Below are 20,681 nucleotides of genomic sequence, written 5' to 3' on the forward strand. Positions count from 1 at the left end.
TAAGATTAAAGGAGGATTGGTAATTATTCCCAATCCCCTGTCAAATAGATCTTTACTTAACCCAAAGTTTGCCAAACAGTCTGCTACTAAATTGGCTTCCCTGAATGCATGTTGCACTACCACTTCCCAATCTCTTTTTAATAGTTCCCTTGCTTTGACAATTAAAATATAGTTCGCATCCATTTTAATTGACTCCTTTGTAATGCAATCTATCACCAGCTCAGAATCCCATTCAATAATCCGTTTGGTAATACCTCGAGACCATGCAATCTCTAATCCAGCAGTAATTGCACATAGCTCAGCTCTAGCTGAGATTCCCACACCAGTATTTATAGCAAATCCAACAATTCAAGATCCATCACTGTCCCGAATGAGTCCATCTGCTCGGGAGCACCCAGAATTTCCCTTTCTACTATCATCAACATTAAGCTTCATCCACTCCCTTGGAGGGTATTTCCAACCAATCCAACTCACTTCATATTGCTACAAGCTCCGCCATCTACCTCATTGGTACGTTTTATGTCTGCTACTATACTCTTAATCACGTTCAGGGGACAAGTGTGAGACAAAGAATCATTGGCAAAAATTCTTTGGTTTCTAAACTTCCGCCAGTACCAGATTGTTGCTCCAAATACTGTAGACCAAGTAACTACTGCTGTGGCCTCATCACAAGCCGAGAGGCTTCTTAACAGCCAAGTGGTCTCTCCTGCACTAAAAAGCATTTCCTTGTCTGGTGGTTTAACAAGAGAATTCCAAATAATAGTAGCAATAGGGCAGTCTCTAAGTGCAAGCAACGTGCTCTCTGTTTCCCCTAAGCAACGATGGCAACTAGGATTCTCTGTAAAATGTCAACGCACTCAAGCCTCATTTGTCAACAAACCATTTTGAGCCACTGTCCATAAGAACGCCTTGATCCACTCTAGACCTTTCCATTTCCAAACCAATCGCCAAATAGGATCCTTGCGATGACTAGAATTCACTTCATTAATTTGTGCATCATATGCAGACTGAGTAGTAAATGTACCTGATGTGGTGTTTCGCCAATAAACAGCATCCTTTTCCATACCACTTGAGGGGGGAAGGTAATTAGCCATGATCAACACTATCTGCATGGGGAGCAAGTGAGAAAAGATTCCCAGCTCCATTGCTCATTATTGATCACCATATCTGCAACAGAAGCATTAACCAACTCCTCCGGAATGATTTGAGTAGCATGTTGCTCCAGCGGCCCAAAACCCTCTAACCAGTTATCCCTCCATTTCCGAATGCTTTGATTCATTGTTAAGCACAACACTAATGTCACTTTGCCTGGTAACAGCAACAGTGCAGTTCTCAGCCCAAATCAAAACCAATCACACTCGTGCTTGGTAAAAGTTCATGCCTGGTAAAAAGTTCGTCGATTTATTTGATAAACTGGTGGTCCTAGTAAAGCAAGGGGCAATGCTTTGATTCATTGTTAAGCACAACACTAATGTCACTTTGCCTGGTAACAGCAACAGTGCAGTTCTCAGCCCAAATCAAAACCAATCACACTCGTGCTTGGTAAAAGTTCATGTTTGGTAAAAAGATAGTCGATTTATTTGATAAACTGGTGGTCCTAGTAAAGCAAGGGGCAACCTGCACAAAGCAATCATGAATCAAAATTGACTACAGAATAATTGAAGCAATGAGAAAAGAACATAATCACTATAAATCATTGTTGATGGATTGATTACATGAGTGATTACTACAATCCATCAACAAACAATCTCACAAGTGGAAATAAATGAAACATGGATCACCCTGGAATGTAAAATAATACCCAGATAGTATGCAATCATCAACATAAGATAAAATTTCGTTCTTTTTCAGAGACGCAAGCCATTCAAAATCCATTTTATTGGCATGCACAACCCAAGCACACTGTCAAATATAACTGTAACTAGAGTCATCAGCATATGCATAAATCATATGCCTCGATACTCAAAATCCCTTGTAAATAAATCCATGAAAGCAGCAAGAGCCATAAATCATGATTGATGCTCGCTTCAAATTGTCATTCGTCAAATAAGCTGCATTTGAATTAAGTTTGGTTCAAGCTTATTGATTACCTCTTAATGGAATCAAATAAGCATGTCACTGTTTATTAGTGTCATTGCTCAACACAATAATAAAATCTAAGAATCAAAATATAAAATATAAAATTGCAAGAAAAACAAACACAACCTGAAATGAAACCACAAAAAGAACAAGGAAAAAAATGAAACTGCAGAGAAAGATGCAATAAAAGAAAAGGTCAGCAATCTGATGAAAGTGGAAGACTATATACCCTTAATCTGTTAAGGGTTTGTTCAACTTGGTGAAGATTGCATTCCTCCAAAGTCTAGGTGAACAACCCAAAAGGGCCCGTTACCATAAAGAATCTGTCAGTTGAATAACCCAATTTGTGATCCCTTTAATTCATCCCACAAGACAAAGCAGAAAATGGAGCAAGAGAGCAAGGATAAATAATACCACACAGCAGCAAGAAGCACATAGCCACTTCTTTCAGAAAGATAGAGAGATTTTGTTCCTCTTCTACTTTGCAACAAACAAAATTTCCAGAACATCATATTTGAACAATACTACAGGTGCTCAGCTGTTTTGAAGAATACTGACTTTGAACCCATTATTGGAGTTTAGTGGGCCTCTAACACATTTATAGTTGTTGAAAACAACACTGCGCTATTGGTTTTCATTGCAATTGTAAGAACCATGTCTAGCAGTTTGACATGCACTCAAGAAGTCTATCACTTCACAACAGTATAACAGATGCAATGACGTCCAAAAACAGAAAACTGCTTCAGGAAGTCTATCACAATTTAATCATGCAAGGGCCATATGGTAGGTATGATGATGACCAAACAACAGATGCAGTTTCATGGAGTCTTTCATGACACAATTTAATCATGCAAGACTAGATGTCATCAGAAGCCGAGGCATGGTTCCAAAAAACTACAAATCAACTGATAAAAGCTGCTTCACCTCTTCTCAGGAGAAATGAGCTATTTTTCCTTTTTCTTTGTCCTTTTCTCAGGCAAGTGAAGTAAGAAAATCAGGATAAAAAAGGCTCAACAAAACATTTGCTTTAATTAATTAAGGTATGTGTAGCTTTTCAAGTGTTTCAACTGCACTCACGACAGAGGGTTGTATAAGCTACAGCACCACTTCAGGGAAGTGGGTTTCTTATAGTTTATTTGGCTAGTGTTCTTTTGACCTGTCTGCATCACTTAAGCATCATGATTGACAAAACGCATACAGTCCTACCCAATACAAAAAACTAGGTAGACAGTCAACCTCTGTGGTTTTATGAGCTTCAAGAGTACAGGAAATAGAGTTTTATGATATTCATATTCTGTTTCTGTGATTGGTTCAAATATTCTCTTTTTATGCTTTCCCAATTTTGATCAAGAGTAAGTATTTGCCCAGTGGTCTTTACTGAATTTCTTTAAGTTAGCTTAACAGATTTTAATTTCAAGTGCAGTGTCAATAATCAAAATGCAAGCCCCAAAAAAAAATGGTATCTGGCTATCTCTCCCCCCTTTCCCTTGAGCAATACCTCTCAATGATTCACTTGCAAGCATGATGAGATGACTCTAGTATGAAATATTATTCCGAAGTATTTTTTTCCCCAATGAATTTGCCATTGTATAAAAAGTATTCTGGTATCGGTGCATCCTCATAGTATCCGAAAGATAAGATAATGAAAGAAAATTGATGCTTATCCTTCCCTGCGGGAGTCTTCATGCTAATAAATGAATCCAGTCAAACTACCATTATAATGCACAGGTAATGTGTATGTAAATTTCATAATAAATTAACAGTACTGGTAAGGGAATGAATTTGAGACAATACCAGGTCTCTTTCATGGAAAGTTGGGTTCATCATCTTCATCAACCTTACCAACCGCCTCAAGAATTGATGAGTAAGTGATGTGATCATATTCAAATCCTCTTGAACCCATCTCTCTCATCAGCTTTGCAGCCTCCTCAAACATGCCAGAGCGGCTCAGACTGCCAAGAATGGTGTTATACGACACTGCATCTGGCTTGATCAACGAATCTTTCATCTTCATAAACATTTCAGTTGCCTGTTCTGGGCGACCTGTCCTAGCCAGGCCATTTAGAATAATGTTATGCGAGTTTAAGTCTGGAGTGCAACCATTTTCTTCCATGGTTCTGAGCGCAGAAAAAGCTTCTTCTATCATGCCAGCCCTTACCAACCCTGACATGAGTGCATTGTAAGCATAAACATCAGGATTGCATCCAATTTTCTTCATCTCGTTGAAAAGATCTACTGCCTCACTCGGACGGCCACACTTTCCAAGATTTTTTATCATCACAGCATATATACGAGCACTTGAACGTCCACAATTCTCTTTCAACTCCAGAAATAACTCATTTGCAGCTTCATATCGTTTTGCCTTTCCAAGAGCGTTGATAAGGCTGCAATAGGCAGCTGGACAAGGCGGAAAACCCTTTTCATCCATCTCTTCAAGAAGCAACAAAGCTTTCTCAACTCTATTTGTTTTGCAAAAACCATCAATAAGAATTGAGTAAGTAAACGAGCTGGGAGTAACACCATTTGCCTTCATCTTCTCAAACCATGAAGCAGCCTCGGAAGCTGGAGCTTTGGATTCAAATAAAGCCTTAATTACAGTGTTGTATGTAACCACATTTGGCGCGCACTTCAAAGACCTCATCTGGTCAAAAAGCTTAAGCGCATCTTCCAAGCGACCTGCTTTTCCAAAAATGTTGATCAAATTGTTTATCAGCACAACATCAGGCTTACAACCATCCTTTAACATATTCAAGAATACACTGTAAGCATCTTCAACCCTCCCAGATTTTCCTAGCCCCTTAATCAACTCGGTGTAAGTGAAGACAGTAGGTGCACAGCCCTTATCCTTCATCTCTTGCACCAAACCCAAAGCTTTCTCATCACCTGACTTGAAGTAGATTGCCAGCAAGGTAGTATAAATCTTTGCAGTTGGATGCAAGCCATTGGCCTTCATCTCATCGAACAACCTTATAGCATAATCATCCCGACCCAATTTCACAAACGCCGAAACAAGCACACTATATGTCATTGTGTCTGGAAAACAGTCACCCTCATTACACATCTCATGGTAAAGCTCGTGAATTTTTTCATGATGCCCTTCTTGCATCAACATCAAAATCATAGAGTTGTAGGTGCTCGCCGTTGGTTTGCACTTGCGACTCTTTATCTGGTAAAAGACAGAAAGTGCCTTATTCACCATCTTGGCCTTGCCCAATATCTTCACAACTTCAGACAAATCAGCCGGACCAATAACACACGTCGGGCTCCTGACCATTTCTTGGATCATCTTCCACATTTCACCAAATAACCCACAGTCATCCAAACAACGGATTAGAGGCATATAAGTAGTCAAATCGTGCTCAAAATTCCTCCTCTTGCCAGCCCACTTGAAAAACTGAATCTTAACATTAATCTCAACATCTATCTTCAAAACCTCACGAACCAGTCGATGATCCACTTTCAACTTGAGCACTTCCAAGGCCTTTTCAGCATCAGGCCCCCACTTAAATATCTTCAAAATCCTTATAAACCTCTCATCTAATGTCCTAACCGAAGGGTCTCTCCTCGAGAACTTGCTATTTTGCGTGGGCAAGTTTTGCATTTCATCATCCTTTGAACTGGGTACCTTGAACATTTCAACTATTTCTTTTTCTGCTACAAATACAATTCAACAAGATTATGTAAATAAATAATAAAGAGACAATACTTTCATGTTGTTGTTGTTTATGTCAAAAAGTGGAATTTGGAAAGGTGAACGGTACCTGTTTGTTTAATTCTCTGAGAGAGAAAAGGAAAAGTTGATATTGATCGCTTTGAAGCAATGTGTCTTAGAACCACCATTTTAGCCATTTGGGACACAGACTTCTGCACTAAGAGAGAAGACATCGCTCCATATATTATTCGAGTGAGTTAAAGCAAAAAAGGAAGACTCCCCGTCGCCGGCTGGAGGAGAGAGAAGGACAGGCTGGTTTTAATAACTGGGTTGGGATTATTTGCGCTAGGTTTTAAGACTAAGTTGGTGTTTGAATTTTGGGAGGAATATTTTAAATATTTTAATTATATAAATAAGAAGTAATAAAATTTTAAAGATAAATTGGTAATAATAAAAATTTTGTTATTTTAAAGTGTTTAAATAAGTAAGTATATTTTTATGTTTTTAATTTAAGTATGTATATTTTTATTATTAATATGTATGCTAAGACTTTTAATTAATATTAATTATAAATTTAGATATATATTTAGTATGCATGTTAGTATTATATTTATATTAAAAATACATTTACCATGAGTTATTATTTTACATGCTTATAGATTTAAACTTATATGAACTCTAGACTTTCTTTAGAAACTTTCTTATGTTTAGTATATCTTGTTATAAGAGCATCTCCAACTGGAAAGCCAAATGAAGAGTTAAATTTAAAAACATGTACTTTTAACTTTTTTTACAACTCCAACGCAGCAAGGAAAATGATAGCCAAAATGGCTATTCAATATGTGAAAAGCTATTTCTACGTTTATGTAGAAATAGCTAAAATAAAGTTATCGTTGCCAACGGCTATTTTTATAGCCGTTGGTCAACAATTTTTTCTTTTCTTTAAAAGCAGAAGGAAAGAAACTTGTTTTTTTTTTTAAATCTTGTATTATGCCTCACCCTTCTCTCAAATTTAGAAAAACAAGAATCAATTATTCTCTGATTAATTAATAACATCGGTTATGTTAATTAGCTGAAATTAAAAGGTATGTTTGTTTAAATGCTTTTTCTATTTTCTCTTTAATATCTCTTGATTTTGTAGACCTTTTGTTGTTAATTTGATATTTGTGAAGATTTTTATTTCTTTGTTATTTTATGTTTTTGATATGGGTTAAGGAAAACAATTTTTTATTTATGTTGTTATCTTTGACAAAATTGAGAGGAAGTAATAATGGTAGCTGATATTGATAAAAATATAGAGTGGCATATTTAAAATATATTTTTTATTTTCTATTTTAATTTGAGGTTAATTATATTTTGTCTTGTTGAAAATGCAATTAAACCTGTATATCAATCCTCTTTTAGTTCCAAAAAAAAGTCAAATTGTAATGTTAGAACAAATAGGATGCAATGCTTATTATTAATTCACATGTATGTAAACTACAAAATTGCTAGACATTGAATGTGCGCTTCTTTTACACTCTCTTATAAGGTTTTAACTTGAGTTTTTTTTTAATGTAGATGGATTCAAATTTTCGAAGCTCTTTCACCAACTTTCTTATGAGTGAGTCAGAAGATATTCTCTCTCAACTAAGTGATTCTAATCAATTAATTGATGACTTAACATACTCGAATTTAAATGTCCATACAATAAAAAAATCACAAAGAAGTAAAAATTTCTCACCAGAGGAAGATTGTTTACTTGTCTCTACATGGCTAAATACAAGCAAAGATCCAATTACATGAGTTGAACAACAAACAAAACAGTTCTGGACTCGAGTACATGCTTACTTTGTAGAGAATGAAGGAAACTTGAATAATCGTTCCCAAATAAGCATCTTAAATAGATGGCAAGAAATAAATAGAGAAGTTGGTAAATTTGTTGGATTTGTTACTCAAATTGAAAATCGTCAGCAAAGTGGAATGACCGAAGAATCAAGGGTAATTTTAATATTCATTTTCATGTTAAATTGTTTAACATATATTTTAACATTATTTAATTTCTCTAATTTTTTACTTACCAGATTAATGATGCTCGACAAATATATGCTTCTTGCGTTGGCAAACGATTTCAACTAGAACATTGTTGGGTTATCTTAAGAAAAGAACCCAAATGGCAATTTGAGCGTGCAAGGCAACATCAAAGGTCAAACAAGAAACAAAAAAGTCATGTCAATGCAAGTTCGGCTTCATCAGCTCCATCTACCCCTGATTCTGTTAGTTTAGGAGAAGACAGTGAACCGTTGATTTATCAAGATAGACCAATTGGTCAGAAGGCTGCAAAGGAACGACTTAAACGTAAACAAGGAAAAGATAAAGTTGGGGAGACAACCGTAACAAATCTCTTACAACAATTCAGAGATACTCTAGTTGAAATTGAGGATCAGAAGAAACAAGATAGAAAAATTATGTTAGAGCAACAAGCTATGATGATTCAACAAAGTCAAGAGAAACAAGAATTGGACAGGATTGAGAAAGAAGAACAAATTATGAAAATGGATATTTCTAATTTGAATCCAATTTCTGCAGCGTATTTTCAAAATAAAAAGTTAGAACTTATGCAAAAGAGGGGTTTTAATTTTTAATTAACTAAATTTATTTATTGTTTAATGTAATGTATTTTTAATTAACTAGATTTATTTATTGTTTAATGTAATGTATTTTTAATTAAATATTTAGAAATTTCTTGGTTATTTTAAATATATTGTTATAAAAGTGATATCAATTCATAATCCTTTTTTGAAGTTATTCTAACACTTAACAACAATAAGTAGGATTAATTAACTTAAAAGATAACAACTATAATGGGAAACAAAAAAACATAAAAAACTTGAAAATTATGATGACATAAGAAGTTCAAAGCTAATGATTCTACTCGTTACCATATTGTTCCCATAAATGTTCAACAAAATCTTCTGGTAGTTGAGAGCTAGTTGCTCTATCCCTGATTCAATTATGAGTTTGAAGAAAATCATATAGTTCTGGTATTTCACCATGTGACACTGATATAATGGAATTGACTTCACGTTCATGGTCAAATCCAAGGTTCATTGCTCCTTCATCCTCAATAATCATATTATGCATTATTATGCAAGCTTTCATAATTTTTTCAAGCGTTTCTTCATCCCAGTGTCGAACAGGTCCACGTACAATTGCAAAACGAGATTGGAGCCCCCCAAATGCCCGCTCCACGTCCTTTCTTGCAGACTCTTACTTACCTGCAAAATATTTTCTCTTTGCTCCTCATGGCCTTGGGATTGTCTTAACAAAAGTTGACCAATTAGGATAAATCTCATCTGCTAAATAGTATCCCATTATATATTTATGCCCATTAATTATATAATTGACAGGAGCAGTACGACCTTCAGCAAGTGCAGCGAAGACAAGTGACTAATCAAGAACATTAATATCATTTAATGATCCAGGCATTTCAAAAAAGACATGCCATATCCAAAGATCTTGTGAAGCCATTGCCTCTAGAATTATAGTTGGTTCATGACAATGACCAGTATACATCCGATGCCATGCAATTGGGCATTTCTCTCATTTCCAATGCATACAGTCAATGCTCCCTAACATCCCTGGAAATTCACGCTACTCTCCAACTGATAATAATCGACAAATATTGGCCTCGTTTGGTGCCCTTAGATACCAATCACCAAAAACTTTTACGATTGCTTTGACGAAAGCTCTAAGACTTTCTATCGCAGTGCTTTCTCCAATTTGAAAATATTCATCAGTAAGATCTGCAGTAATACCATATGCAAGTATTCTGTGAGTTGCAGTTACCTTTTGAAGGCAAGATAAACCAAGAACACCAAGAGCATCTGTTCTTTGTTTGAAATATGGATTATGAGCTTCCACTGCATTTGCGACCGAAGAAAAAGACGACGACTCATCCTAAATCTTCTTCGAAATTGAGTTTCAGTGAATTTAGGATTTTCAGCAAAATAATCATTATATAACCTTAACTCACCTTCCTTTCTATTACAATTGACAATATTGTGACCAAGAATAGAGCCACGAAACCCTGTTCTCCGCCCTTGATTATTCGATTCTTCTTCAGCAACCACAACAGTAGCAACTTGAAAAGCGAACACAGAAGTATCATCATCAAAATCAAAAGCATCATAAAATTAAAATTAGAATGATTCATGATGAATTTTAATGAAATATATTTTTGATTGGAGAGAAAAAAATGAAATGATGAGAAAAAATGTTAAGGTATATGAGAATATTTATAGATGGATTATTTTTTCAAATTTTGAAATCTTAGAATATTGATAGTTATTTTTTTAAAATTTGAAATTTTAAAATTTAAAATGGTGGCGGTCATTTTTTCAAAGCATGAATTTTTTAAAAAAAAAATTGAAAATCAAAATTTAAAATATTGGCGGTTTTTTTCAAAGTTTGAATTTAAATTTACTTTTAAAATATTAAATTTTTAACAGTAACATATAAAACTGAAAATTAAAAATATTCATATAAATAAATTTTAAGTTTAATTTTAAATTATATCTTTTAACTTTCATATTACTTCATTAATTTTATATTACTTTTATAAATTACTCATATTAATTATATAATTAATAACATCATAATTATATTATATATAAAATATCTAAATTAGTTATATAATTATATTAAAATTAATTTAACATGAAATATATTAAAATATTATTGGCTTTTCTAAAGATTGTTTTACTGTTGGAATGCACATAATCAGAAAAGCTATATTTATACTATTCAAAAAGTTATTTTATCAATTTGGCTCTTCAATTTAGCATTTTGCATTGGAGATGCTCTAATAAACTAAACATTATTACTCACTAGTCTAATATTTACATATTTACAAATATTTGATCTATAATTATTAAGGCTTTATTCTTTATATTGGATTTGTTTAGTTTATAATGTGAAAAAAAATTATATAGATTAATTATTAAATAGATTTTAACTTCTTTAAAATTTAAGTCATAGTTTAACTTTCTGACATATAGATTTAATTTTAATTTTATAAGCTTTCATATATAATCTTTTGGTATGTTATGATTTTTTTAAAATTTTTAGAAGGTTACAATATATTTTTTTTATAAATTTATAATTTATCTTCTAAAATTATTTTTCATGCTATTTGGATGATTTGATGCATATCATAAATCTTATTGATATATTTTTTTCAATAAGTGAATCATTGGTTTGTTTATGATAATTCATGATATCTTCCTTATACTATATAAGATTGGCATCAAAGATTTTAGGTTAGTTTTGTTCAAATATACAACAAGTTGATGCGGTGATTAAATACATTCTAGAAAGTTCTGTTTAAGAAAATTAAGTTTTAAACAGTATTGTTTGTGACCTTTTTAATATTTCTTTGAAACTTATATAGTGAAAATATTATTTACACGATACTATTTTTATATACAATACAGTTCATAAGTGAAATAATTGATGATTTTATCTTACATAATTTAAATATTTTTATTTTAAAAAGTTGCTCTTTTACAAGTTTTATTTTATTACTTGCTTATTATAGAGCTTAAATATTTATTTAGAATATTATTGGTTATTTTTTTGGATTATATCATGTTTTCTACTATTTAAGATTTGGTTGTTCTAACCAATATTGTTTCGGCAAAAATATTTCAGTAGTGAGAATTCTACCATTATTTTTTTTTATGTATGGTGAGAAACTTGAAAAAGTTTAATGGATTAAACTTTAAGAAATTATAATAAAAGATATATTTTTATTTTACCACTTTAAATCTGATAAAAATTTTAATTAAAAAAGTGATAAAATAATTAAAAAAATAAATTTTATCTTACTACTGTGGCGGGTATGAATGTATGAAATTAGAGTGATTTCGTGTGCAGTTACATTTTAAACAGGTACATTATATGAAATGTATAGTTAAATTAACAGTGAAAAAGCAAGGAAGAAGAACTGTGGCACGCCAAGTATTCGTGCTCTCGTTCCATTTTTGTAACAGTTGGATGAAGAGCAAATGTTACAGAGAGAAAGACAGAGAGAGATTGGGCTCAAAAAAATTGAAAAACTGATTAAATTGAAAAAATTAAAAAAAATTAAAAAAACCGATTAAACTTATTAGAATTTTTAAAAAACCGATCGGTTCGGTTCGGTTTTGATTTTATAAGCCTGAAACAGAAAAAACTGAACCGAATCCAAACCAAAAAAAAATGAAAAAAAACCGAGCCAAACCAAAACCAAACCCATTAGAAATTACAAAAATAACCCCAAAAAACAATATAGTTTTTGGTTTTTAATATAAAATAACCGAACCGAACTGAAACTGGTCGGTTTGAACCGGTTTTTGTCCTAAAATAACCGAACCGAAACCAGTCGGTTTGAATCGGTTTTGGTTTTTTATAAAAAAACCAGTTTAATTATTTTTTTTGATAAAAACCAAACAAAACAAAAAATAATCACCCCTAAAGCAAGAGGCTCGGTGGCAGATGAGAGTATGTTTTGTGATAATTGTAGAGCTTCTATTTTGGACTATCACATGCATTGTTCAAAGTGTTTGTCGGATCCCTATTTTAAGGGTTATTTAGAACTATAGTAGTAGTTGTTTTTTAAATATTTTTTTGTTTTAAAATGTTTTAAAATAATTTTTTAAAAAAAATATTATTTTTTATATCAGTACGTCAAAATAATCTAAAAACACTAAAAATATATTAATCTGAAACAAAGAAAAAAATAAAATAAAAATTTAAATTTTTTTAAAATATTTGGATTGGTAAGAGGTGGATATTAATGCCCACCTTCAAAAACAAAGATGGTCAGTGATGATCTCATATTTAACGGGCTAAAAAGCTCTAATCGTTCATTTTTTGCTCCTAATAAGTTCAGACAACTCATCTGAGTCCAATACTCTTTCAGTAATTTTTCAAGACCTCCACATAGATCCCTTAATATTTTATACATGTTATTTTAAATGGAATACAACTCAAAATATCATAGGACTGAAATCCCCTCATCTCCATAAAAAAAATAAGACTCATGAGCTATAAATACCTTATGAATCCTTCAAGCTTCAGGTTGACAATCTTTTCATTCTCAATATTTTTAGCATGCATATTTTCAGAGTCTATCTCTTTAAAATATTGTTGCATTTTCTCTATCTAAAAAAATATTTAAACATCTAAGAGTCTTTAAATCTATAAAAACAAACCTTTTACAGGTACCAGACACCTTGGCCTACCAGACATAAGCTATGAGCTACCTTGGCTATGGAGAATGGATCATATTGCTAAAATCAAGAGATTAACTGATTATCCAACACATAAGTCTTGTTACTGAGCTACTTGTATTTTTTAGGACTTCATCAATTGGTTTGATAGAAATATGTGGTCTCGGATACTGAAGCTGAAAGATTGGCCCTCATCCAATGCATTCGATGATAGTTTGCCATGACATGATGCTAAATTTACCTGATGTTTTCCCTTTAAGGAGCATACGTATCCTCTTAATAGACCTCTTAACCTTGCTATCTGATTGCCTAAGGGCTCTTTGAAACTAGATATAAAGCCAAAAATATATATTGCTTATGGGTCTTATAAAGAGCTTAGGCGTGGATAATCTGTAACCAAGCTTCATTGTGACATGTCCGATACAGTGTATGTTTAACATATACTGCTAAAGTTACCTATTTAGTCAAACAAGTTGCCGACTTTCAAAAATTGAAACAAAGGCACTGTTAGCGTGGACCTTCTTATTAGAATCAATAGTTTTCATATAAACTATTATAGAAAACACTAAAAGGTATGGGTATTTTTTACTATAGATGGGTATCATTCACACACTCACAAAACACTATGGACTTATTGTTCATTTTGAATAATTTATTGTGGTCTTCAAAGTTTTATTTTGGGAGATTTGATCCTAATTGAAGGACAATTACTTTTGATTTCTTAAGCAATAGTGAAATTTGAAGAAAAGGGACCGAAATGAAAAAGGCATCAAACATTGGTAGTGTGCCAAGGATTTCATGAAAAATACACTTAGGTCCTCAATCTTTAAAAACAACATAATATATACAATTTAGGTCTCTTTAAATTCCAAAAAACCACTTTTGATACAAAAGTTTATTTGTATTATTTTTCAGTCCTTGGTTAAGGAGAGGAGAGATAGGGGTTGCTAGAGTTCAACGATGAGAGAGAAAGTCGTCGTTCAAGTCATTGCCAACCACCAAAATGGATGGGTTTTTTTATAATCTTTTTTGGGATTTTTTAGGTTGATAGGTTTGTTAATAGGTGCTACAAGGGTGTTGACGAGGGTTGGATTGGCTTAAAAATTGGATTTTTATGGTAAAAGATACACTACCCAGTTTTTCTAGCCACCATAATGATGGCTAAAATCTCGACTCGCCGATGAAATATCATCTATGTATTTATTTTATTTTTAAAAAAAGTAAAAACAAACCCACACACACGGGTCTGGGCTTGAAGGTCTGATCCACCTATATGACTGGGCTTTTCCTTGCAATTCCCCAAGCATACTGGGCAATAGGCACGAGCACCTGGGCTTTCTTTTTGCCCTTTTTTATTATGGCTCTCTTTTTTCCTTATAGTTAGTATTATCTAATTATCGTCAATATTTATGTAATTATAGTGTAAATACCTTTCTATAATTATAGTGATATTATAATTAATAGTATCTTATTTTGTGGGATGTAAATCTGAATTATTTCTATTTAATGAAAGAAACTCTCATAGAGAAAAGTCATTTAGCCAATTTGACATAGTATTAGAGTTTCACTTATGAATTTGTATTTTATTATCTTGTTTTGGTTTTTCTTTGGTTTTTTTGACTGGCTAATCAGTCTTAGATACCCATGACTCTTGGGTCTTGGATTTTCTTTTATTCTTGGCTATTTGTTTTTGTTATGTTGTGGTTTTCTTTTGTTTTCTTAACTGGATAATTTGTCCTAGATACCTAGGGCTCTTGGATCTTGGATTTTCTTTTAGTCTTGGTTATTTGTTATAGTTTTGTTGTGTTTATTGAGAAGATAACATCAAACAATTTTGGGTTGCTTAGTGTCGAATCACTAGAAAAAATTATTCAACTTGGAAATTCTAGTTTTAAGTACTTGTCATGGGAAAAGAATTATGGGGTCATGTGGATGGGAGTGATCCAGCTCCCAATGATTATATAAAGTTACTTCAATAGAAAGCCAAAGATGTTAAGGTAATGTGTTGGATTTTAGAGTTTGCTAACCCTAATATTGTTCTTGATCTAAGACCATGTATGATAGCACAAGCCATGTAGGAGTACCTAAAAAAGGTTTGCTATCAAGAAAACAGTGCTAGATGTTATTAATTATAAAATGAAATTTCTAATTATTTTGAAGGCAGCCTTTTCATCAGGGATTACAACTTTGGCTTTCAGAGTTTATAGGCAAAATATACTAATATAGGTTATGTCAAAGTGCCCGTTAAATCTCTCTCTATTGTTCAACAAGTTCATGTCTAAAGCAAGCGTGATCAATTTTTAATGAAAATATAATTTGAATTTGAGATTATTCACTCAAACTTAATGAACCGAAATCTTTGCTCTTCTTATATGTTTGTTTTAGAGAATTACTTTGCAAAGAGCAACGTCTCCTTACATAAGGCATTTTCACGTAAACAAATTATGTTACGGTTGCCTTTATGACTCAAAGAAAAGGGAAGGGCAGGAATATGAGCAATATACAGTATTATAGTTGCAAAGAATATGAAAACATTGTAACAATTGTAGAAAGAAGTTATGGAATTATTGCAAATACCAAGGACATATTATCAAGAAGTGCCCCCCTCGTCCTCAAAATCATGAAATCAATGCTTTTCTAGTTATAGCATATGACAACCCATCCATAATAGTTGAATCTGGTATTATTACTCTAAAAATGGTACAACAAATGATTGCTTCATCTTTTTCAGCCTTAAATCTATAAGGTAATAATATTAATTATCAATTTCGGCTTGTTAATTATGCTACTTCAAATCATATGACCAATTCATCTAGTATGCTTAAAAATATGCGTACGTATCATGGTTTATCACAAATTCAGATTGCTAATAGAGGTCATATACATATTACTAAGGTTAGGTATATCAATCCAACTTTTAAGAATGTGTTTGTATTACCAAAGTTGTCAACCAGACATATTTTAGTTTGTCAATTGGTGGAGAATTTTTGTAATGTGCATTTTTCTCGTGATGGTTATTTTGTGTAGGATTAAGTGTTAGGGACAGTGATCATGAAGAGGCTTAAAGTTGAAAGACTATTTCCACTATATTTTTCAATTTCTCATTTTCTATCTTTTGCTTATAATACTGTTAAAAATAAAGGTGAAGTGTGACATAAATGTTTAGGCCATCCAAATTTTATTGTTTTGTCTTGTTTGTTAAACTTTGGTTTTTTAGGAAATAAAGATCAATTTTCTTCTCATAATGTTCTATTTGATTGTTCTACATGTAAATTAGGGAAGAATAAAACCCTTCCATTCACTTCTCTTGGTAGCCGTGCTATAATGAGCTTTAATATTATTCATAGCGATGTTTGGGATATTACTGTAACATCCCTACTTCTCAGTTGGCCAAACATTCCATTAATCCATCACACACACCATTCAATCCTTCCATATATTGCATTCACACATAATAAGCACATCGACTTTTCTTAAATATTAGTCTATTATATAAATGGATTGATAAAAGGGAATAACATAAATGTATACGAATACAGAATTGAGTTCTCAAAAAAATAATAACTTAAAACATCGGTTTACAACCAAATCCAATAAAACATAAATCAATAGAGGGGTTAGGGTTCTTTGATCTTTTCTTCCCATTCCTTGATAAAATCTACACCAAAATGTTAACTTAGAGTGATTAAAAAGAGTCAATAAGTGATAAAAGAGAGATATTTTGGTGGTTTAGAGAGTTTAGAGAGAGGCTGGAAAGAAGATATATTGATGGCATAAACTCTGACGACTATAAATCTACCTTCCACCGTTGGATCATAACAATATTTGGATATGTTGTTCTCCTCCATGTCTTGTAGATTCGCACCAGAGGGATCTTCTATATCAGTCTCGGTTTGACACACATCATGGGAGGAATGTTTCTAAGAAAAATACACTTCTGGACAGTCTCAGTCGTCGACCGTTTTCTCCCTTCGTCCACCGTTGGATCAAGCTATAATTTGGATATGTTGTTCGTCCAGATGCTATCTAGCTTTGGAACGGTGGGGATCATAAACAAACACTCTAAACAGAAGTTATGCTTATTGCACAGTAGGTCTGCAATGTTTATGTTAGTTCGATTAAACCCAAGTTTCTGAAAATTTCACTGTTGGATGAAATTGATATTTGGATATGTTATACTTATAATAATGAACTACAACTTGACCGTATGGATTGTCTAGAATATTATTTTTTTGTTATTTATGGTTGTTTGAAAGTACTGCCAAAATTGGTCGTGTGAACCGAAAAAACCCCCAAAGGAAATAAAGCATTAGAGTGGTATTTACCCCCCCAACATAGACTTCCAGGGCTGTCACAGAAAGAATTTTCAAACAACCACAAATAACAAACGAATAATATTTCAAACAATCCATACGGCCAAGCTGTAATTCATTATTATAAGTATAACATATCTAAATATCAACTTCATCCAACAGTGAAATTTCCAGAAACTTGGGTTTAACTAAACTGACCTAAACATTGTAGACCTGCTGTGTAAGAAGCACAACTTCTATTCGGAGTGTTTTCTTCTGTTCTCCACCGTTTAGAATCTAGATAGCATCTGGACGAACCATGTAGCCAAATTATAGCTCGATCCAACGGTGGACGGAGGAGAAAAAGGTCGGCGACTAAGACTTTCTAGAAGTGTGTTTTTCCCAGAACTTGTCCTCCCATGATATCTCTCAAACGGAGACTGATATAGAAGATCCCTCTGGTGTGAATGTACAAGACATGGAGGAGAACAACATATCCAAATATCGTTCTGATCCAATGGTGGAAGTTGGAGTTATAGCCGTCGGAGTTTCTACCATCAATATGTCTTCTCTCCAGCCTCTCTCTAAAGTCTTTAAACCACCCAAATATCTTCTTTTTTTATCACTTATTGACTCTTTTTAATCACTCTAGATTAACATTTTGGTGTAGGTTTCATCAAGGAATGACAAGAAAAGATCAAAGAACCCTAACCCCTCTCTTGCTCTTGCAAGTCACCACAAGAGAGAAAATAGAATGGTATTTATAGTGCTATCTTCTTGTTAATTGCACCTTTACCCTCATCCCTTCTTATCATTTGTACATAAACCCCTAACCTTTTGTTATTTGAACATTGAACCCTCTTGGTTTTACGTATTCATTTTGTCCCCACAAAATTTTTCTTTCTAACAATTTAGTGTTATATTCACTTTTTATTTCATTAATTTCATCATTTTTATCTTGATTTAGGTTTTTTTTAATTTAATTTAATTTAACCAATTTTACTATTGGTTAAATTTTTCATATTTTAATAACCCAAAAAAATTATAACCGGGGATTTACAATTACACCAATTATTCCTCATGCTTATTACAAGTACGTTGTGATATTTATTAATGATTATAGTCGGTTTATCTTGGTGTGTCTCAATTTTCTACTTGTATTAAGATATTGAGATCTTATTCGGGTGGGAAATATATGTCTTATGAACTTCATGATTTCTTATATAAAAAAGGTGTTGTCTCACATCTCCCATGTCCTTATACACCACAATAAAATAGGGTTGTTAAGCTTGCGAACCGTCATCTTTTAGATATCACTAAGACCTTATTGATTAAGTCTTTTGTACCATCTAAATTATGGGTTGAAGCTTTGCTACTATAGTTTATTTAATAAATAAAATGTCATCTCAGGTGTTAAATTTTAATTCCTCGTACTATCATATTTACAATAAATTTCCTAGCTATAATGATTTTCATACTTTTGGTTATGTTTGTTTTGTCTATTTGTCATTCTCATAAACAACACAAACTTTCTACTTAGTCTATTAAATGTATTTTTTTTTTTGTTATAGTGTTTCTTATAAAGGTTCTGTTTATTATGATTTGAGCTGTAACAAATTTTATATTTTTAGAAATGTTGTTTTCTTTGGCAATCAATATTTCTTCTCTACTTATGTTGAACCTTTCTTTGTTGCTCCAATTCTTCCTAATTTTAAGGATTTATCATCTTTTTAACGATTCAAGCCACAAAATGTGTATGAAAGATGTTGACCAACTTTACTTTTTCTTAGAGTTGCTCCACTATCTAAGATTGCTCTTAAGACTGCTTATGTGTCTCCTCCTTTTAAGTCTACTTTTTTGTGCTTATTAGAGTATCTCATCCCTCTAATCAGTATCGTTTTTCAATTATTTTGTCCACTATTAATGTTCCATCATATTACTCATAAATTGTTAAGCATGAGTGTTGACAAAAAGCACTGCAGGAGGAACTTCTGGCTCTTCAGGATAACCATACATGGGAAATTATTTCTTGTCCTCCAATTGTTAAGCCCATTAGGTGTAAATAAATGTACTCAATTAAGTTTCTCTCTAATAGAACTCTAGATCAATTTAAAGCATAAATAGTTGCTCTTGAGAATAAACAGGAGTATAGAGTGGACTACGAGGAGACTTTTGCTCCCGTTGTGAAAATGATTACAATGCGTACCATTATTGTCATAGTTACTTCTCAAGGTTGGCCCATTCATCAAATGAACATAAAAAATGCTTTTCTTTATAGTGATCTCAAAAAAATATTTATATGGAACCTCTATTTGGTTTGTTCTTCCCCTTACATCAGTTGTGTGTAACTTGAAAAGGTCATTGTATTGTTTAAAACAGGCTCCCCTAGTATGGTTTAACAAGTTCTAATCTACCTTGCTTCGCTTCTCTTTTATGCAAAGCAAATATCCTGTTATTTCTTTACAAGTCATCTACTAGTTTTTTTCTCCTATTTATTTATATGGATGACATTGTTATTGTGAGAACTGATTCTTTATTGATTAAGAACCTTCAACAACATCTTTAGGATTGTTTTCATATGAAAGACTTTAGTTCATTATACTTTTTCTGGGGAGTTTTTGCATCAACATAAATATACTCAGGATTTGATTTCTTTAGCTGGTCTTTAAGACTCTTCTCCAATAGATACTTCTCTGGAGATGAATGTTAAGTTTTGACATCGAGAGGGGGGTCTTTTTCCTGGTCATACTCTATTTCAATAATTAGTCGCCAGTTTGAATTATTTCAATATTACTCGGCCTTTTGCAGTTCAGTAAGTCAGTCAATTCATGCAATGACATTTGGTAGTTATTTACCACATCATTTGATATTTATTTGGTTCTTTTAGTCCTAGATAGTTTTTACATTTGCCTTATTGCCTTTAGTGATGCTGATTGAGCAGGATATCTTGATACACGTCACTCTGTCACGAGTTGGTGTATGTTTTTTAGTGATTCCTTGATATCTATGAAAAGTAAGAAACATGATTGAGTTTCCAAATCCTTGATTGATCATGAATATAGAGCCATGTTAGTTGCTTGTTCGGAAATTGTTTGGTTCTTATACTACTTCTACTCCTAACAACACGAGTGTTATTCATATTGCTATCAATCTTGTTTTCAGATTTAATTTCAAGCCCAAAGAGAACTATTCAAAAATCAAGACATGGATGAAGGTGGCAATGACACTCATGGTAAATGCAGTCAGAAGTTGTTGGTGGTAAAATCAGAGAGAGGACCTTTGAATTGCGGAAATCAGTCCGAAGAGTCAGATGCTTTTGATGAAGGTGCTGTTTGGGTCATTTTCTGGACAGAAAATGTCGTCAGAAGTAATCTGTTTGCCTGGATTATTTTCAAATCGATTGGC

At 32.7% G+C, this 20,681-nt stretch overlaps 1 protein-coding gene across 3 annotated transcripts; it reads right to left on the reverse strand.

The window, feature by feature from the left end:
• On the reverse strand, positions 1-6,079 carry LOC7472977 (pentatricopeptide repeat-containing protein At3g16010). Of its 3 annotated transcripts, none has more exons than XR_002979904.2 (4): positions 5,841-6,079; positions 3,874-5,730; positions 2,309-2,402; positions 1-1,617 (listed from the first exon to the last, which is right to left on the reverse strand). XR_002979904.2 is itself a non-coding variant. In XM_052448614.1 (4 exons), the coding sequence occupies exons 1-2, from the start codon at positions 5,962-5,964 to the stop codon at positions 3,884-3,886; spliced, it is 1,971 nt and encodes a 656-aa protein (XP_052304574.1). In that variant the 5' UTR covers positions 5,965-6,079; the 3' UTR covers positions 1-1,402; positions 1,588-1,617; positions 3,874-3,883. The 3 variants fall into 3 exon arrangements, 2 of the variants coding, with proteins under 2 accessions (XP_052304574.1, XP_002299640.3); XM_052448614.1 differs by lacking the exon at positions 2,309-2,402 and having other exon boundaries at positions 1-1,402; positions 1,588-1,617; XM_002299604.4 differs by lacking the exon at positions 2,309-2,402 and having other exon boundaries at positions 5,841-6,078.
• Between the last annotated feature and the right edge of the window lie 14,602 nt (positions 6,080-20,681).

This window comes from Populus trichocarpa, chromosome 1 (genome assembly GCF_000002775.5).
Source record: "Populus trichocarpa isolate Nisqually-1 chromosome 1, P.trichocarpa_v4.1, whole genome shotgun sequence".
Classification (NCBI taxonomy): Eukaryota; Viridiplantae; Streptophyta; class Magnoliopsida; order Malpighiales; family Salicaceae; genus Populus; species Populus trichocarpa.

What these genes read in the sequence shown, in the direction of transcription:
- LOC7472977 (XM_052448614.1), bottom strand. Translation starts at nt 5,964, where the DNA reads ATGTCTTCTCTCTTAGTGCAGAAGTCTGTGTCCCAAATGGCTAAAATG. An exon ending in TCAGAGAATTAAACAAACAG is followed by an intron (nt 5,731 to 5,840) that starts GTACCGTTCACC and finishes TATTTGTAGCAG; the next exon opens with AAAAAGAAATAGTTGAAATG.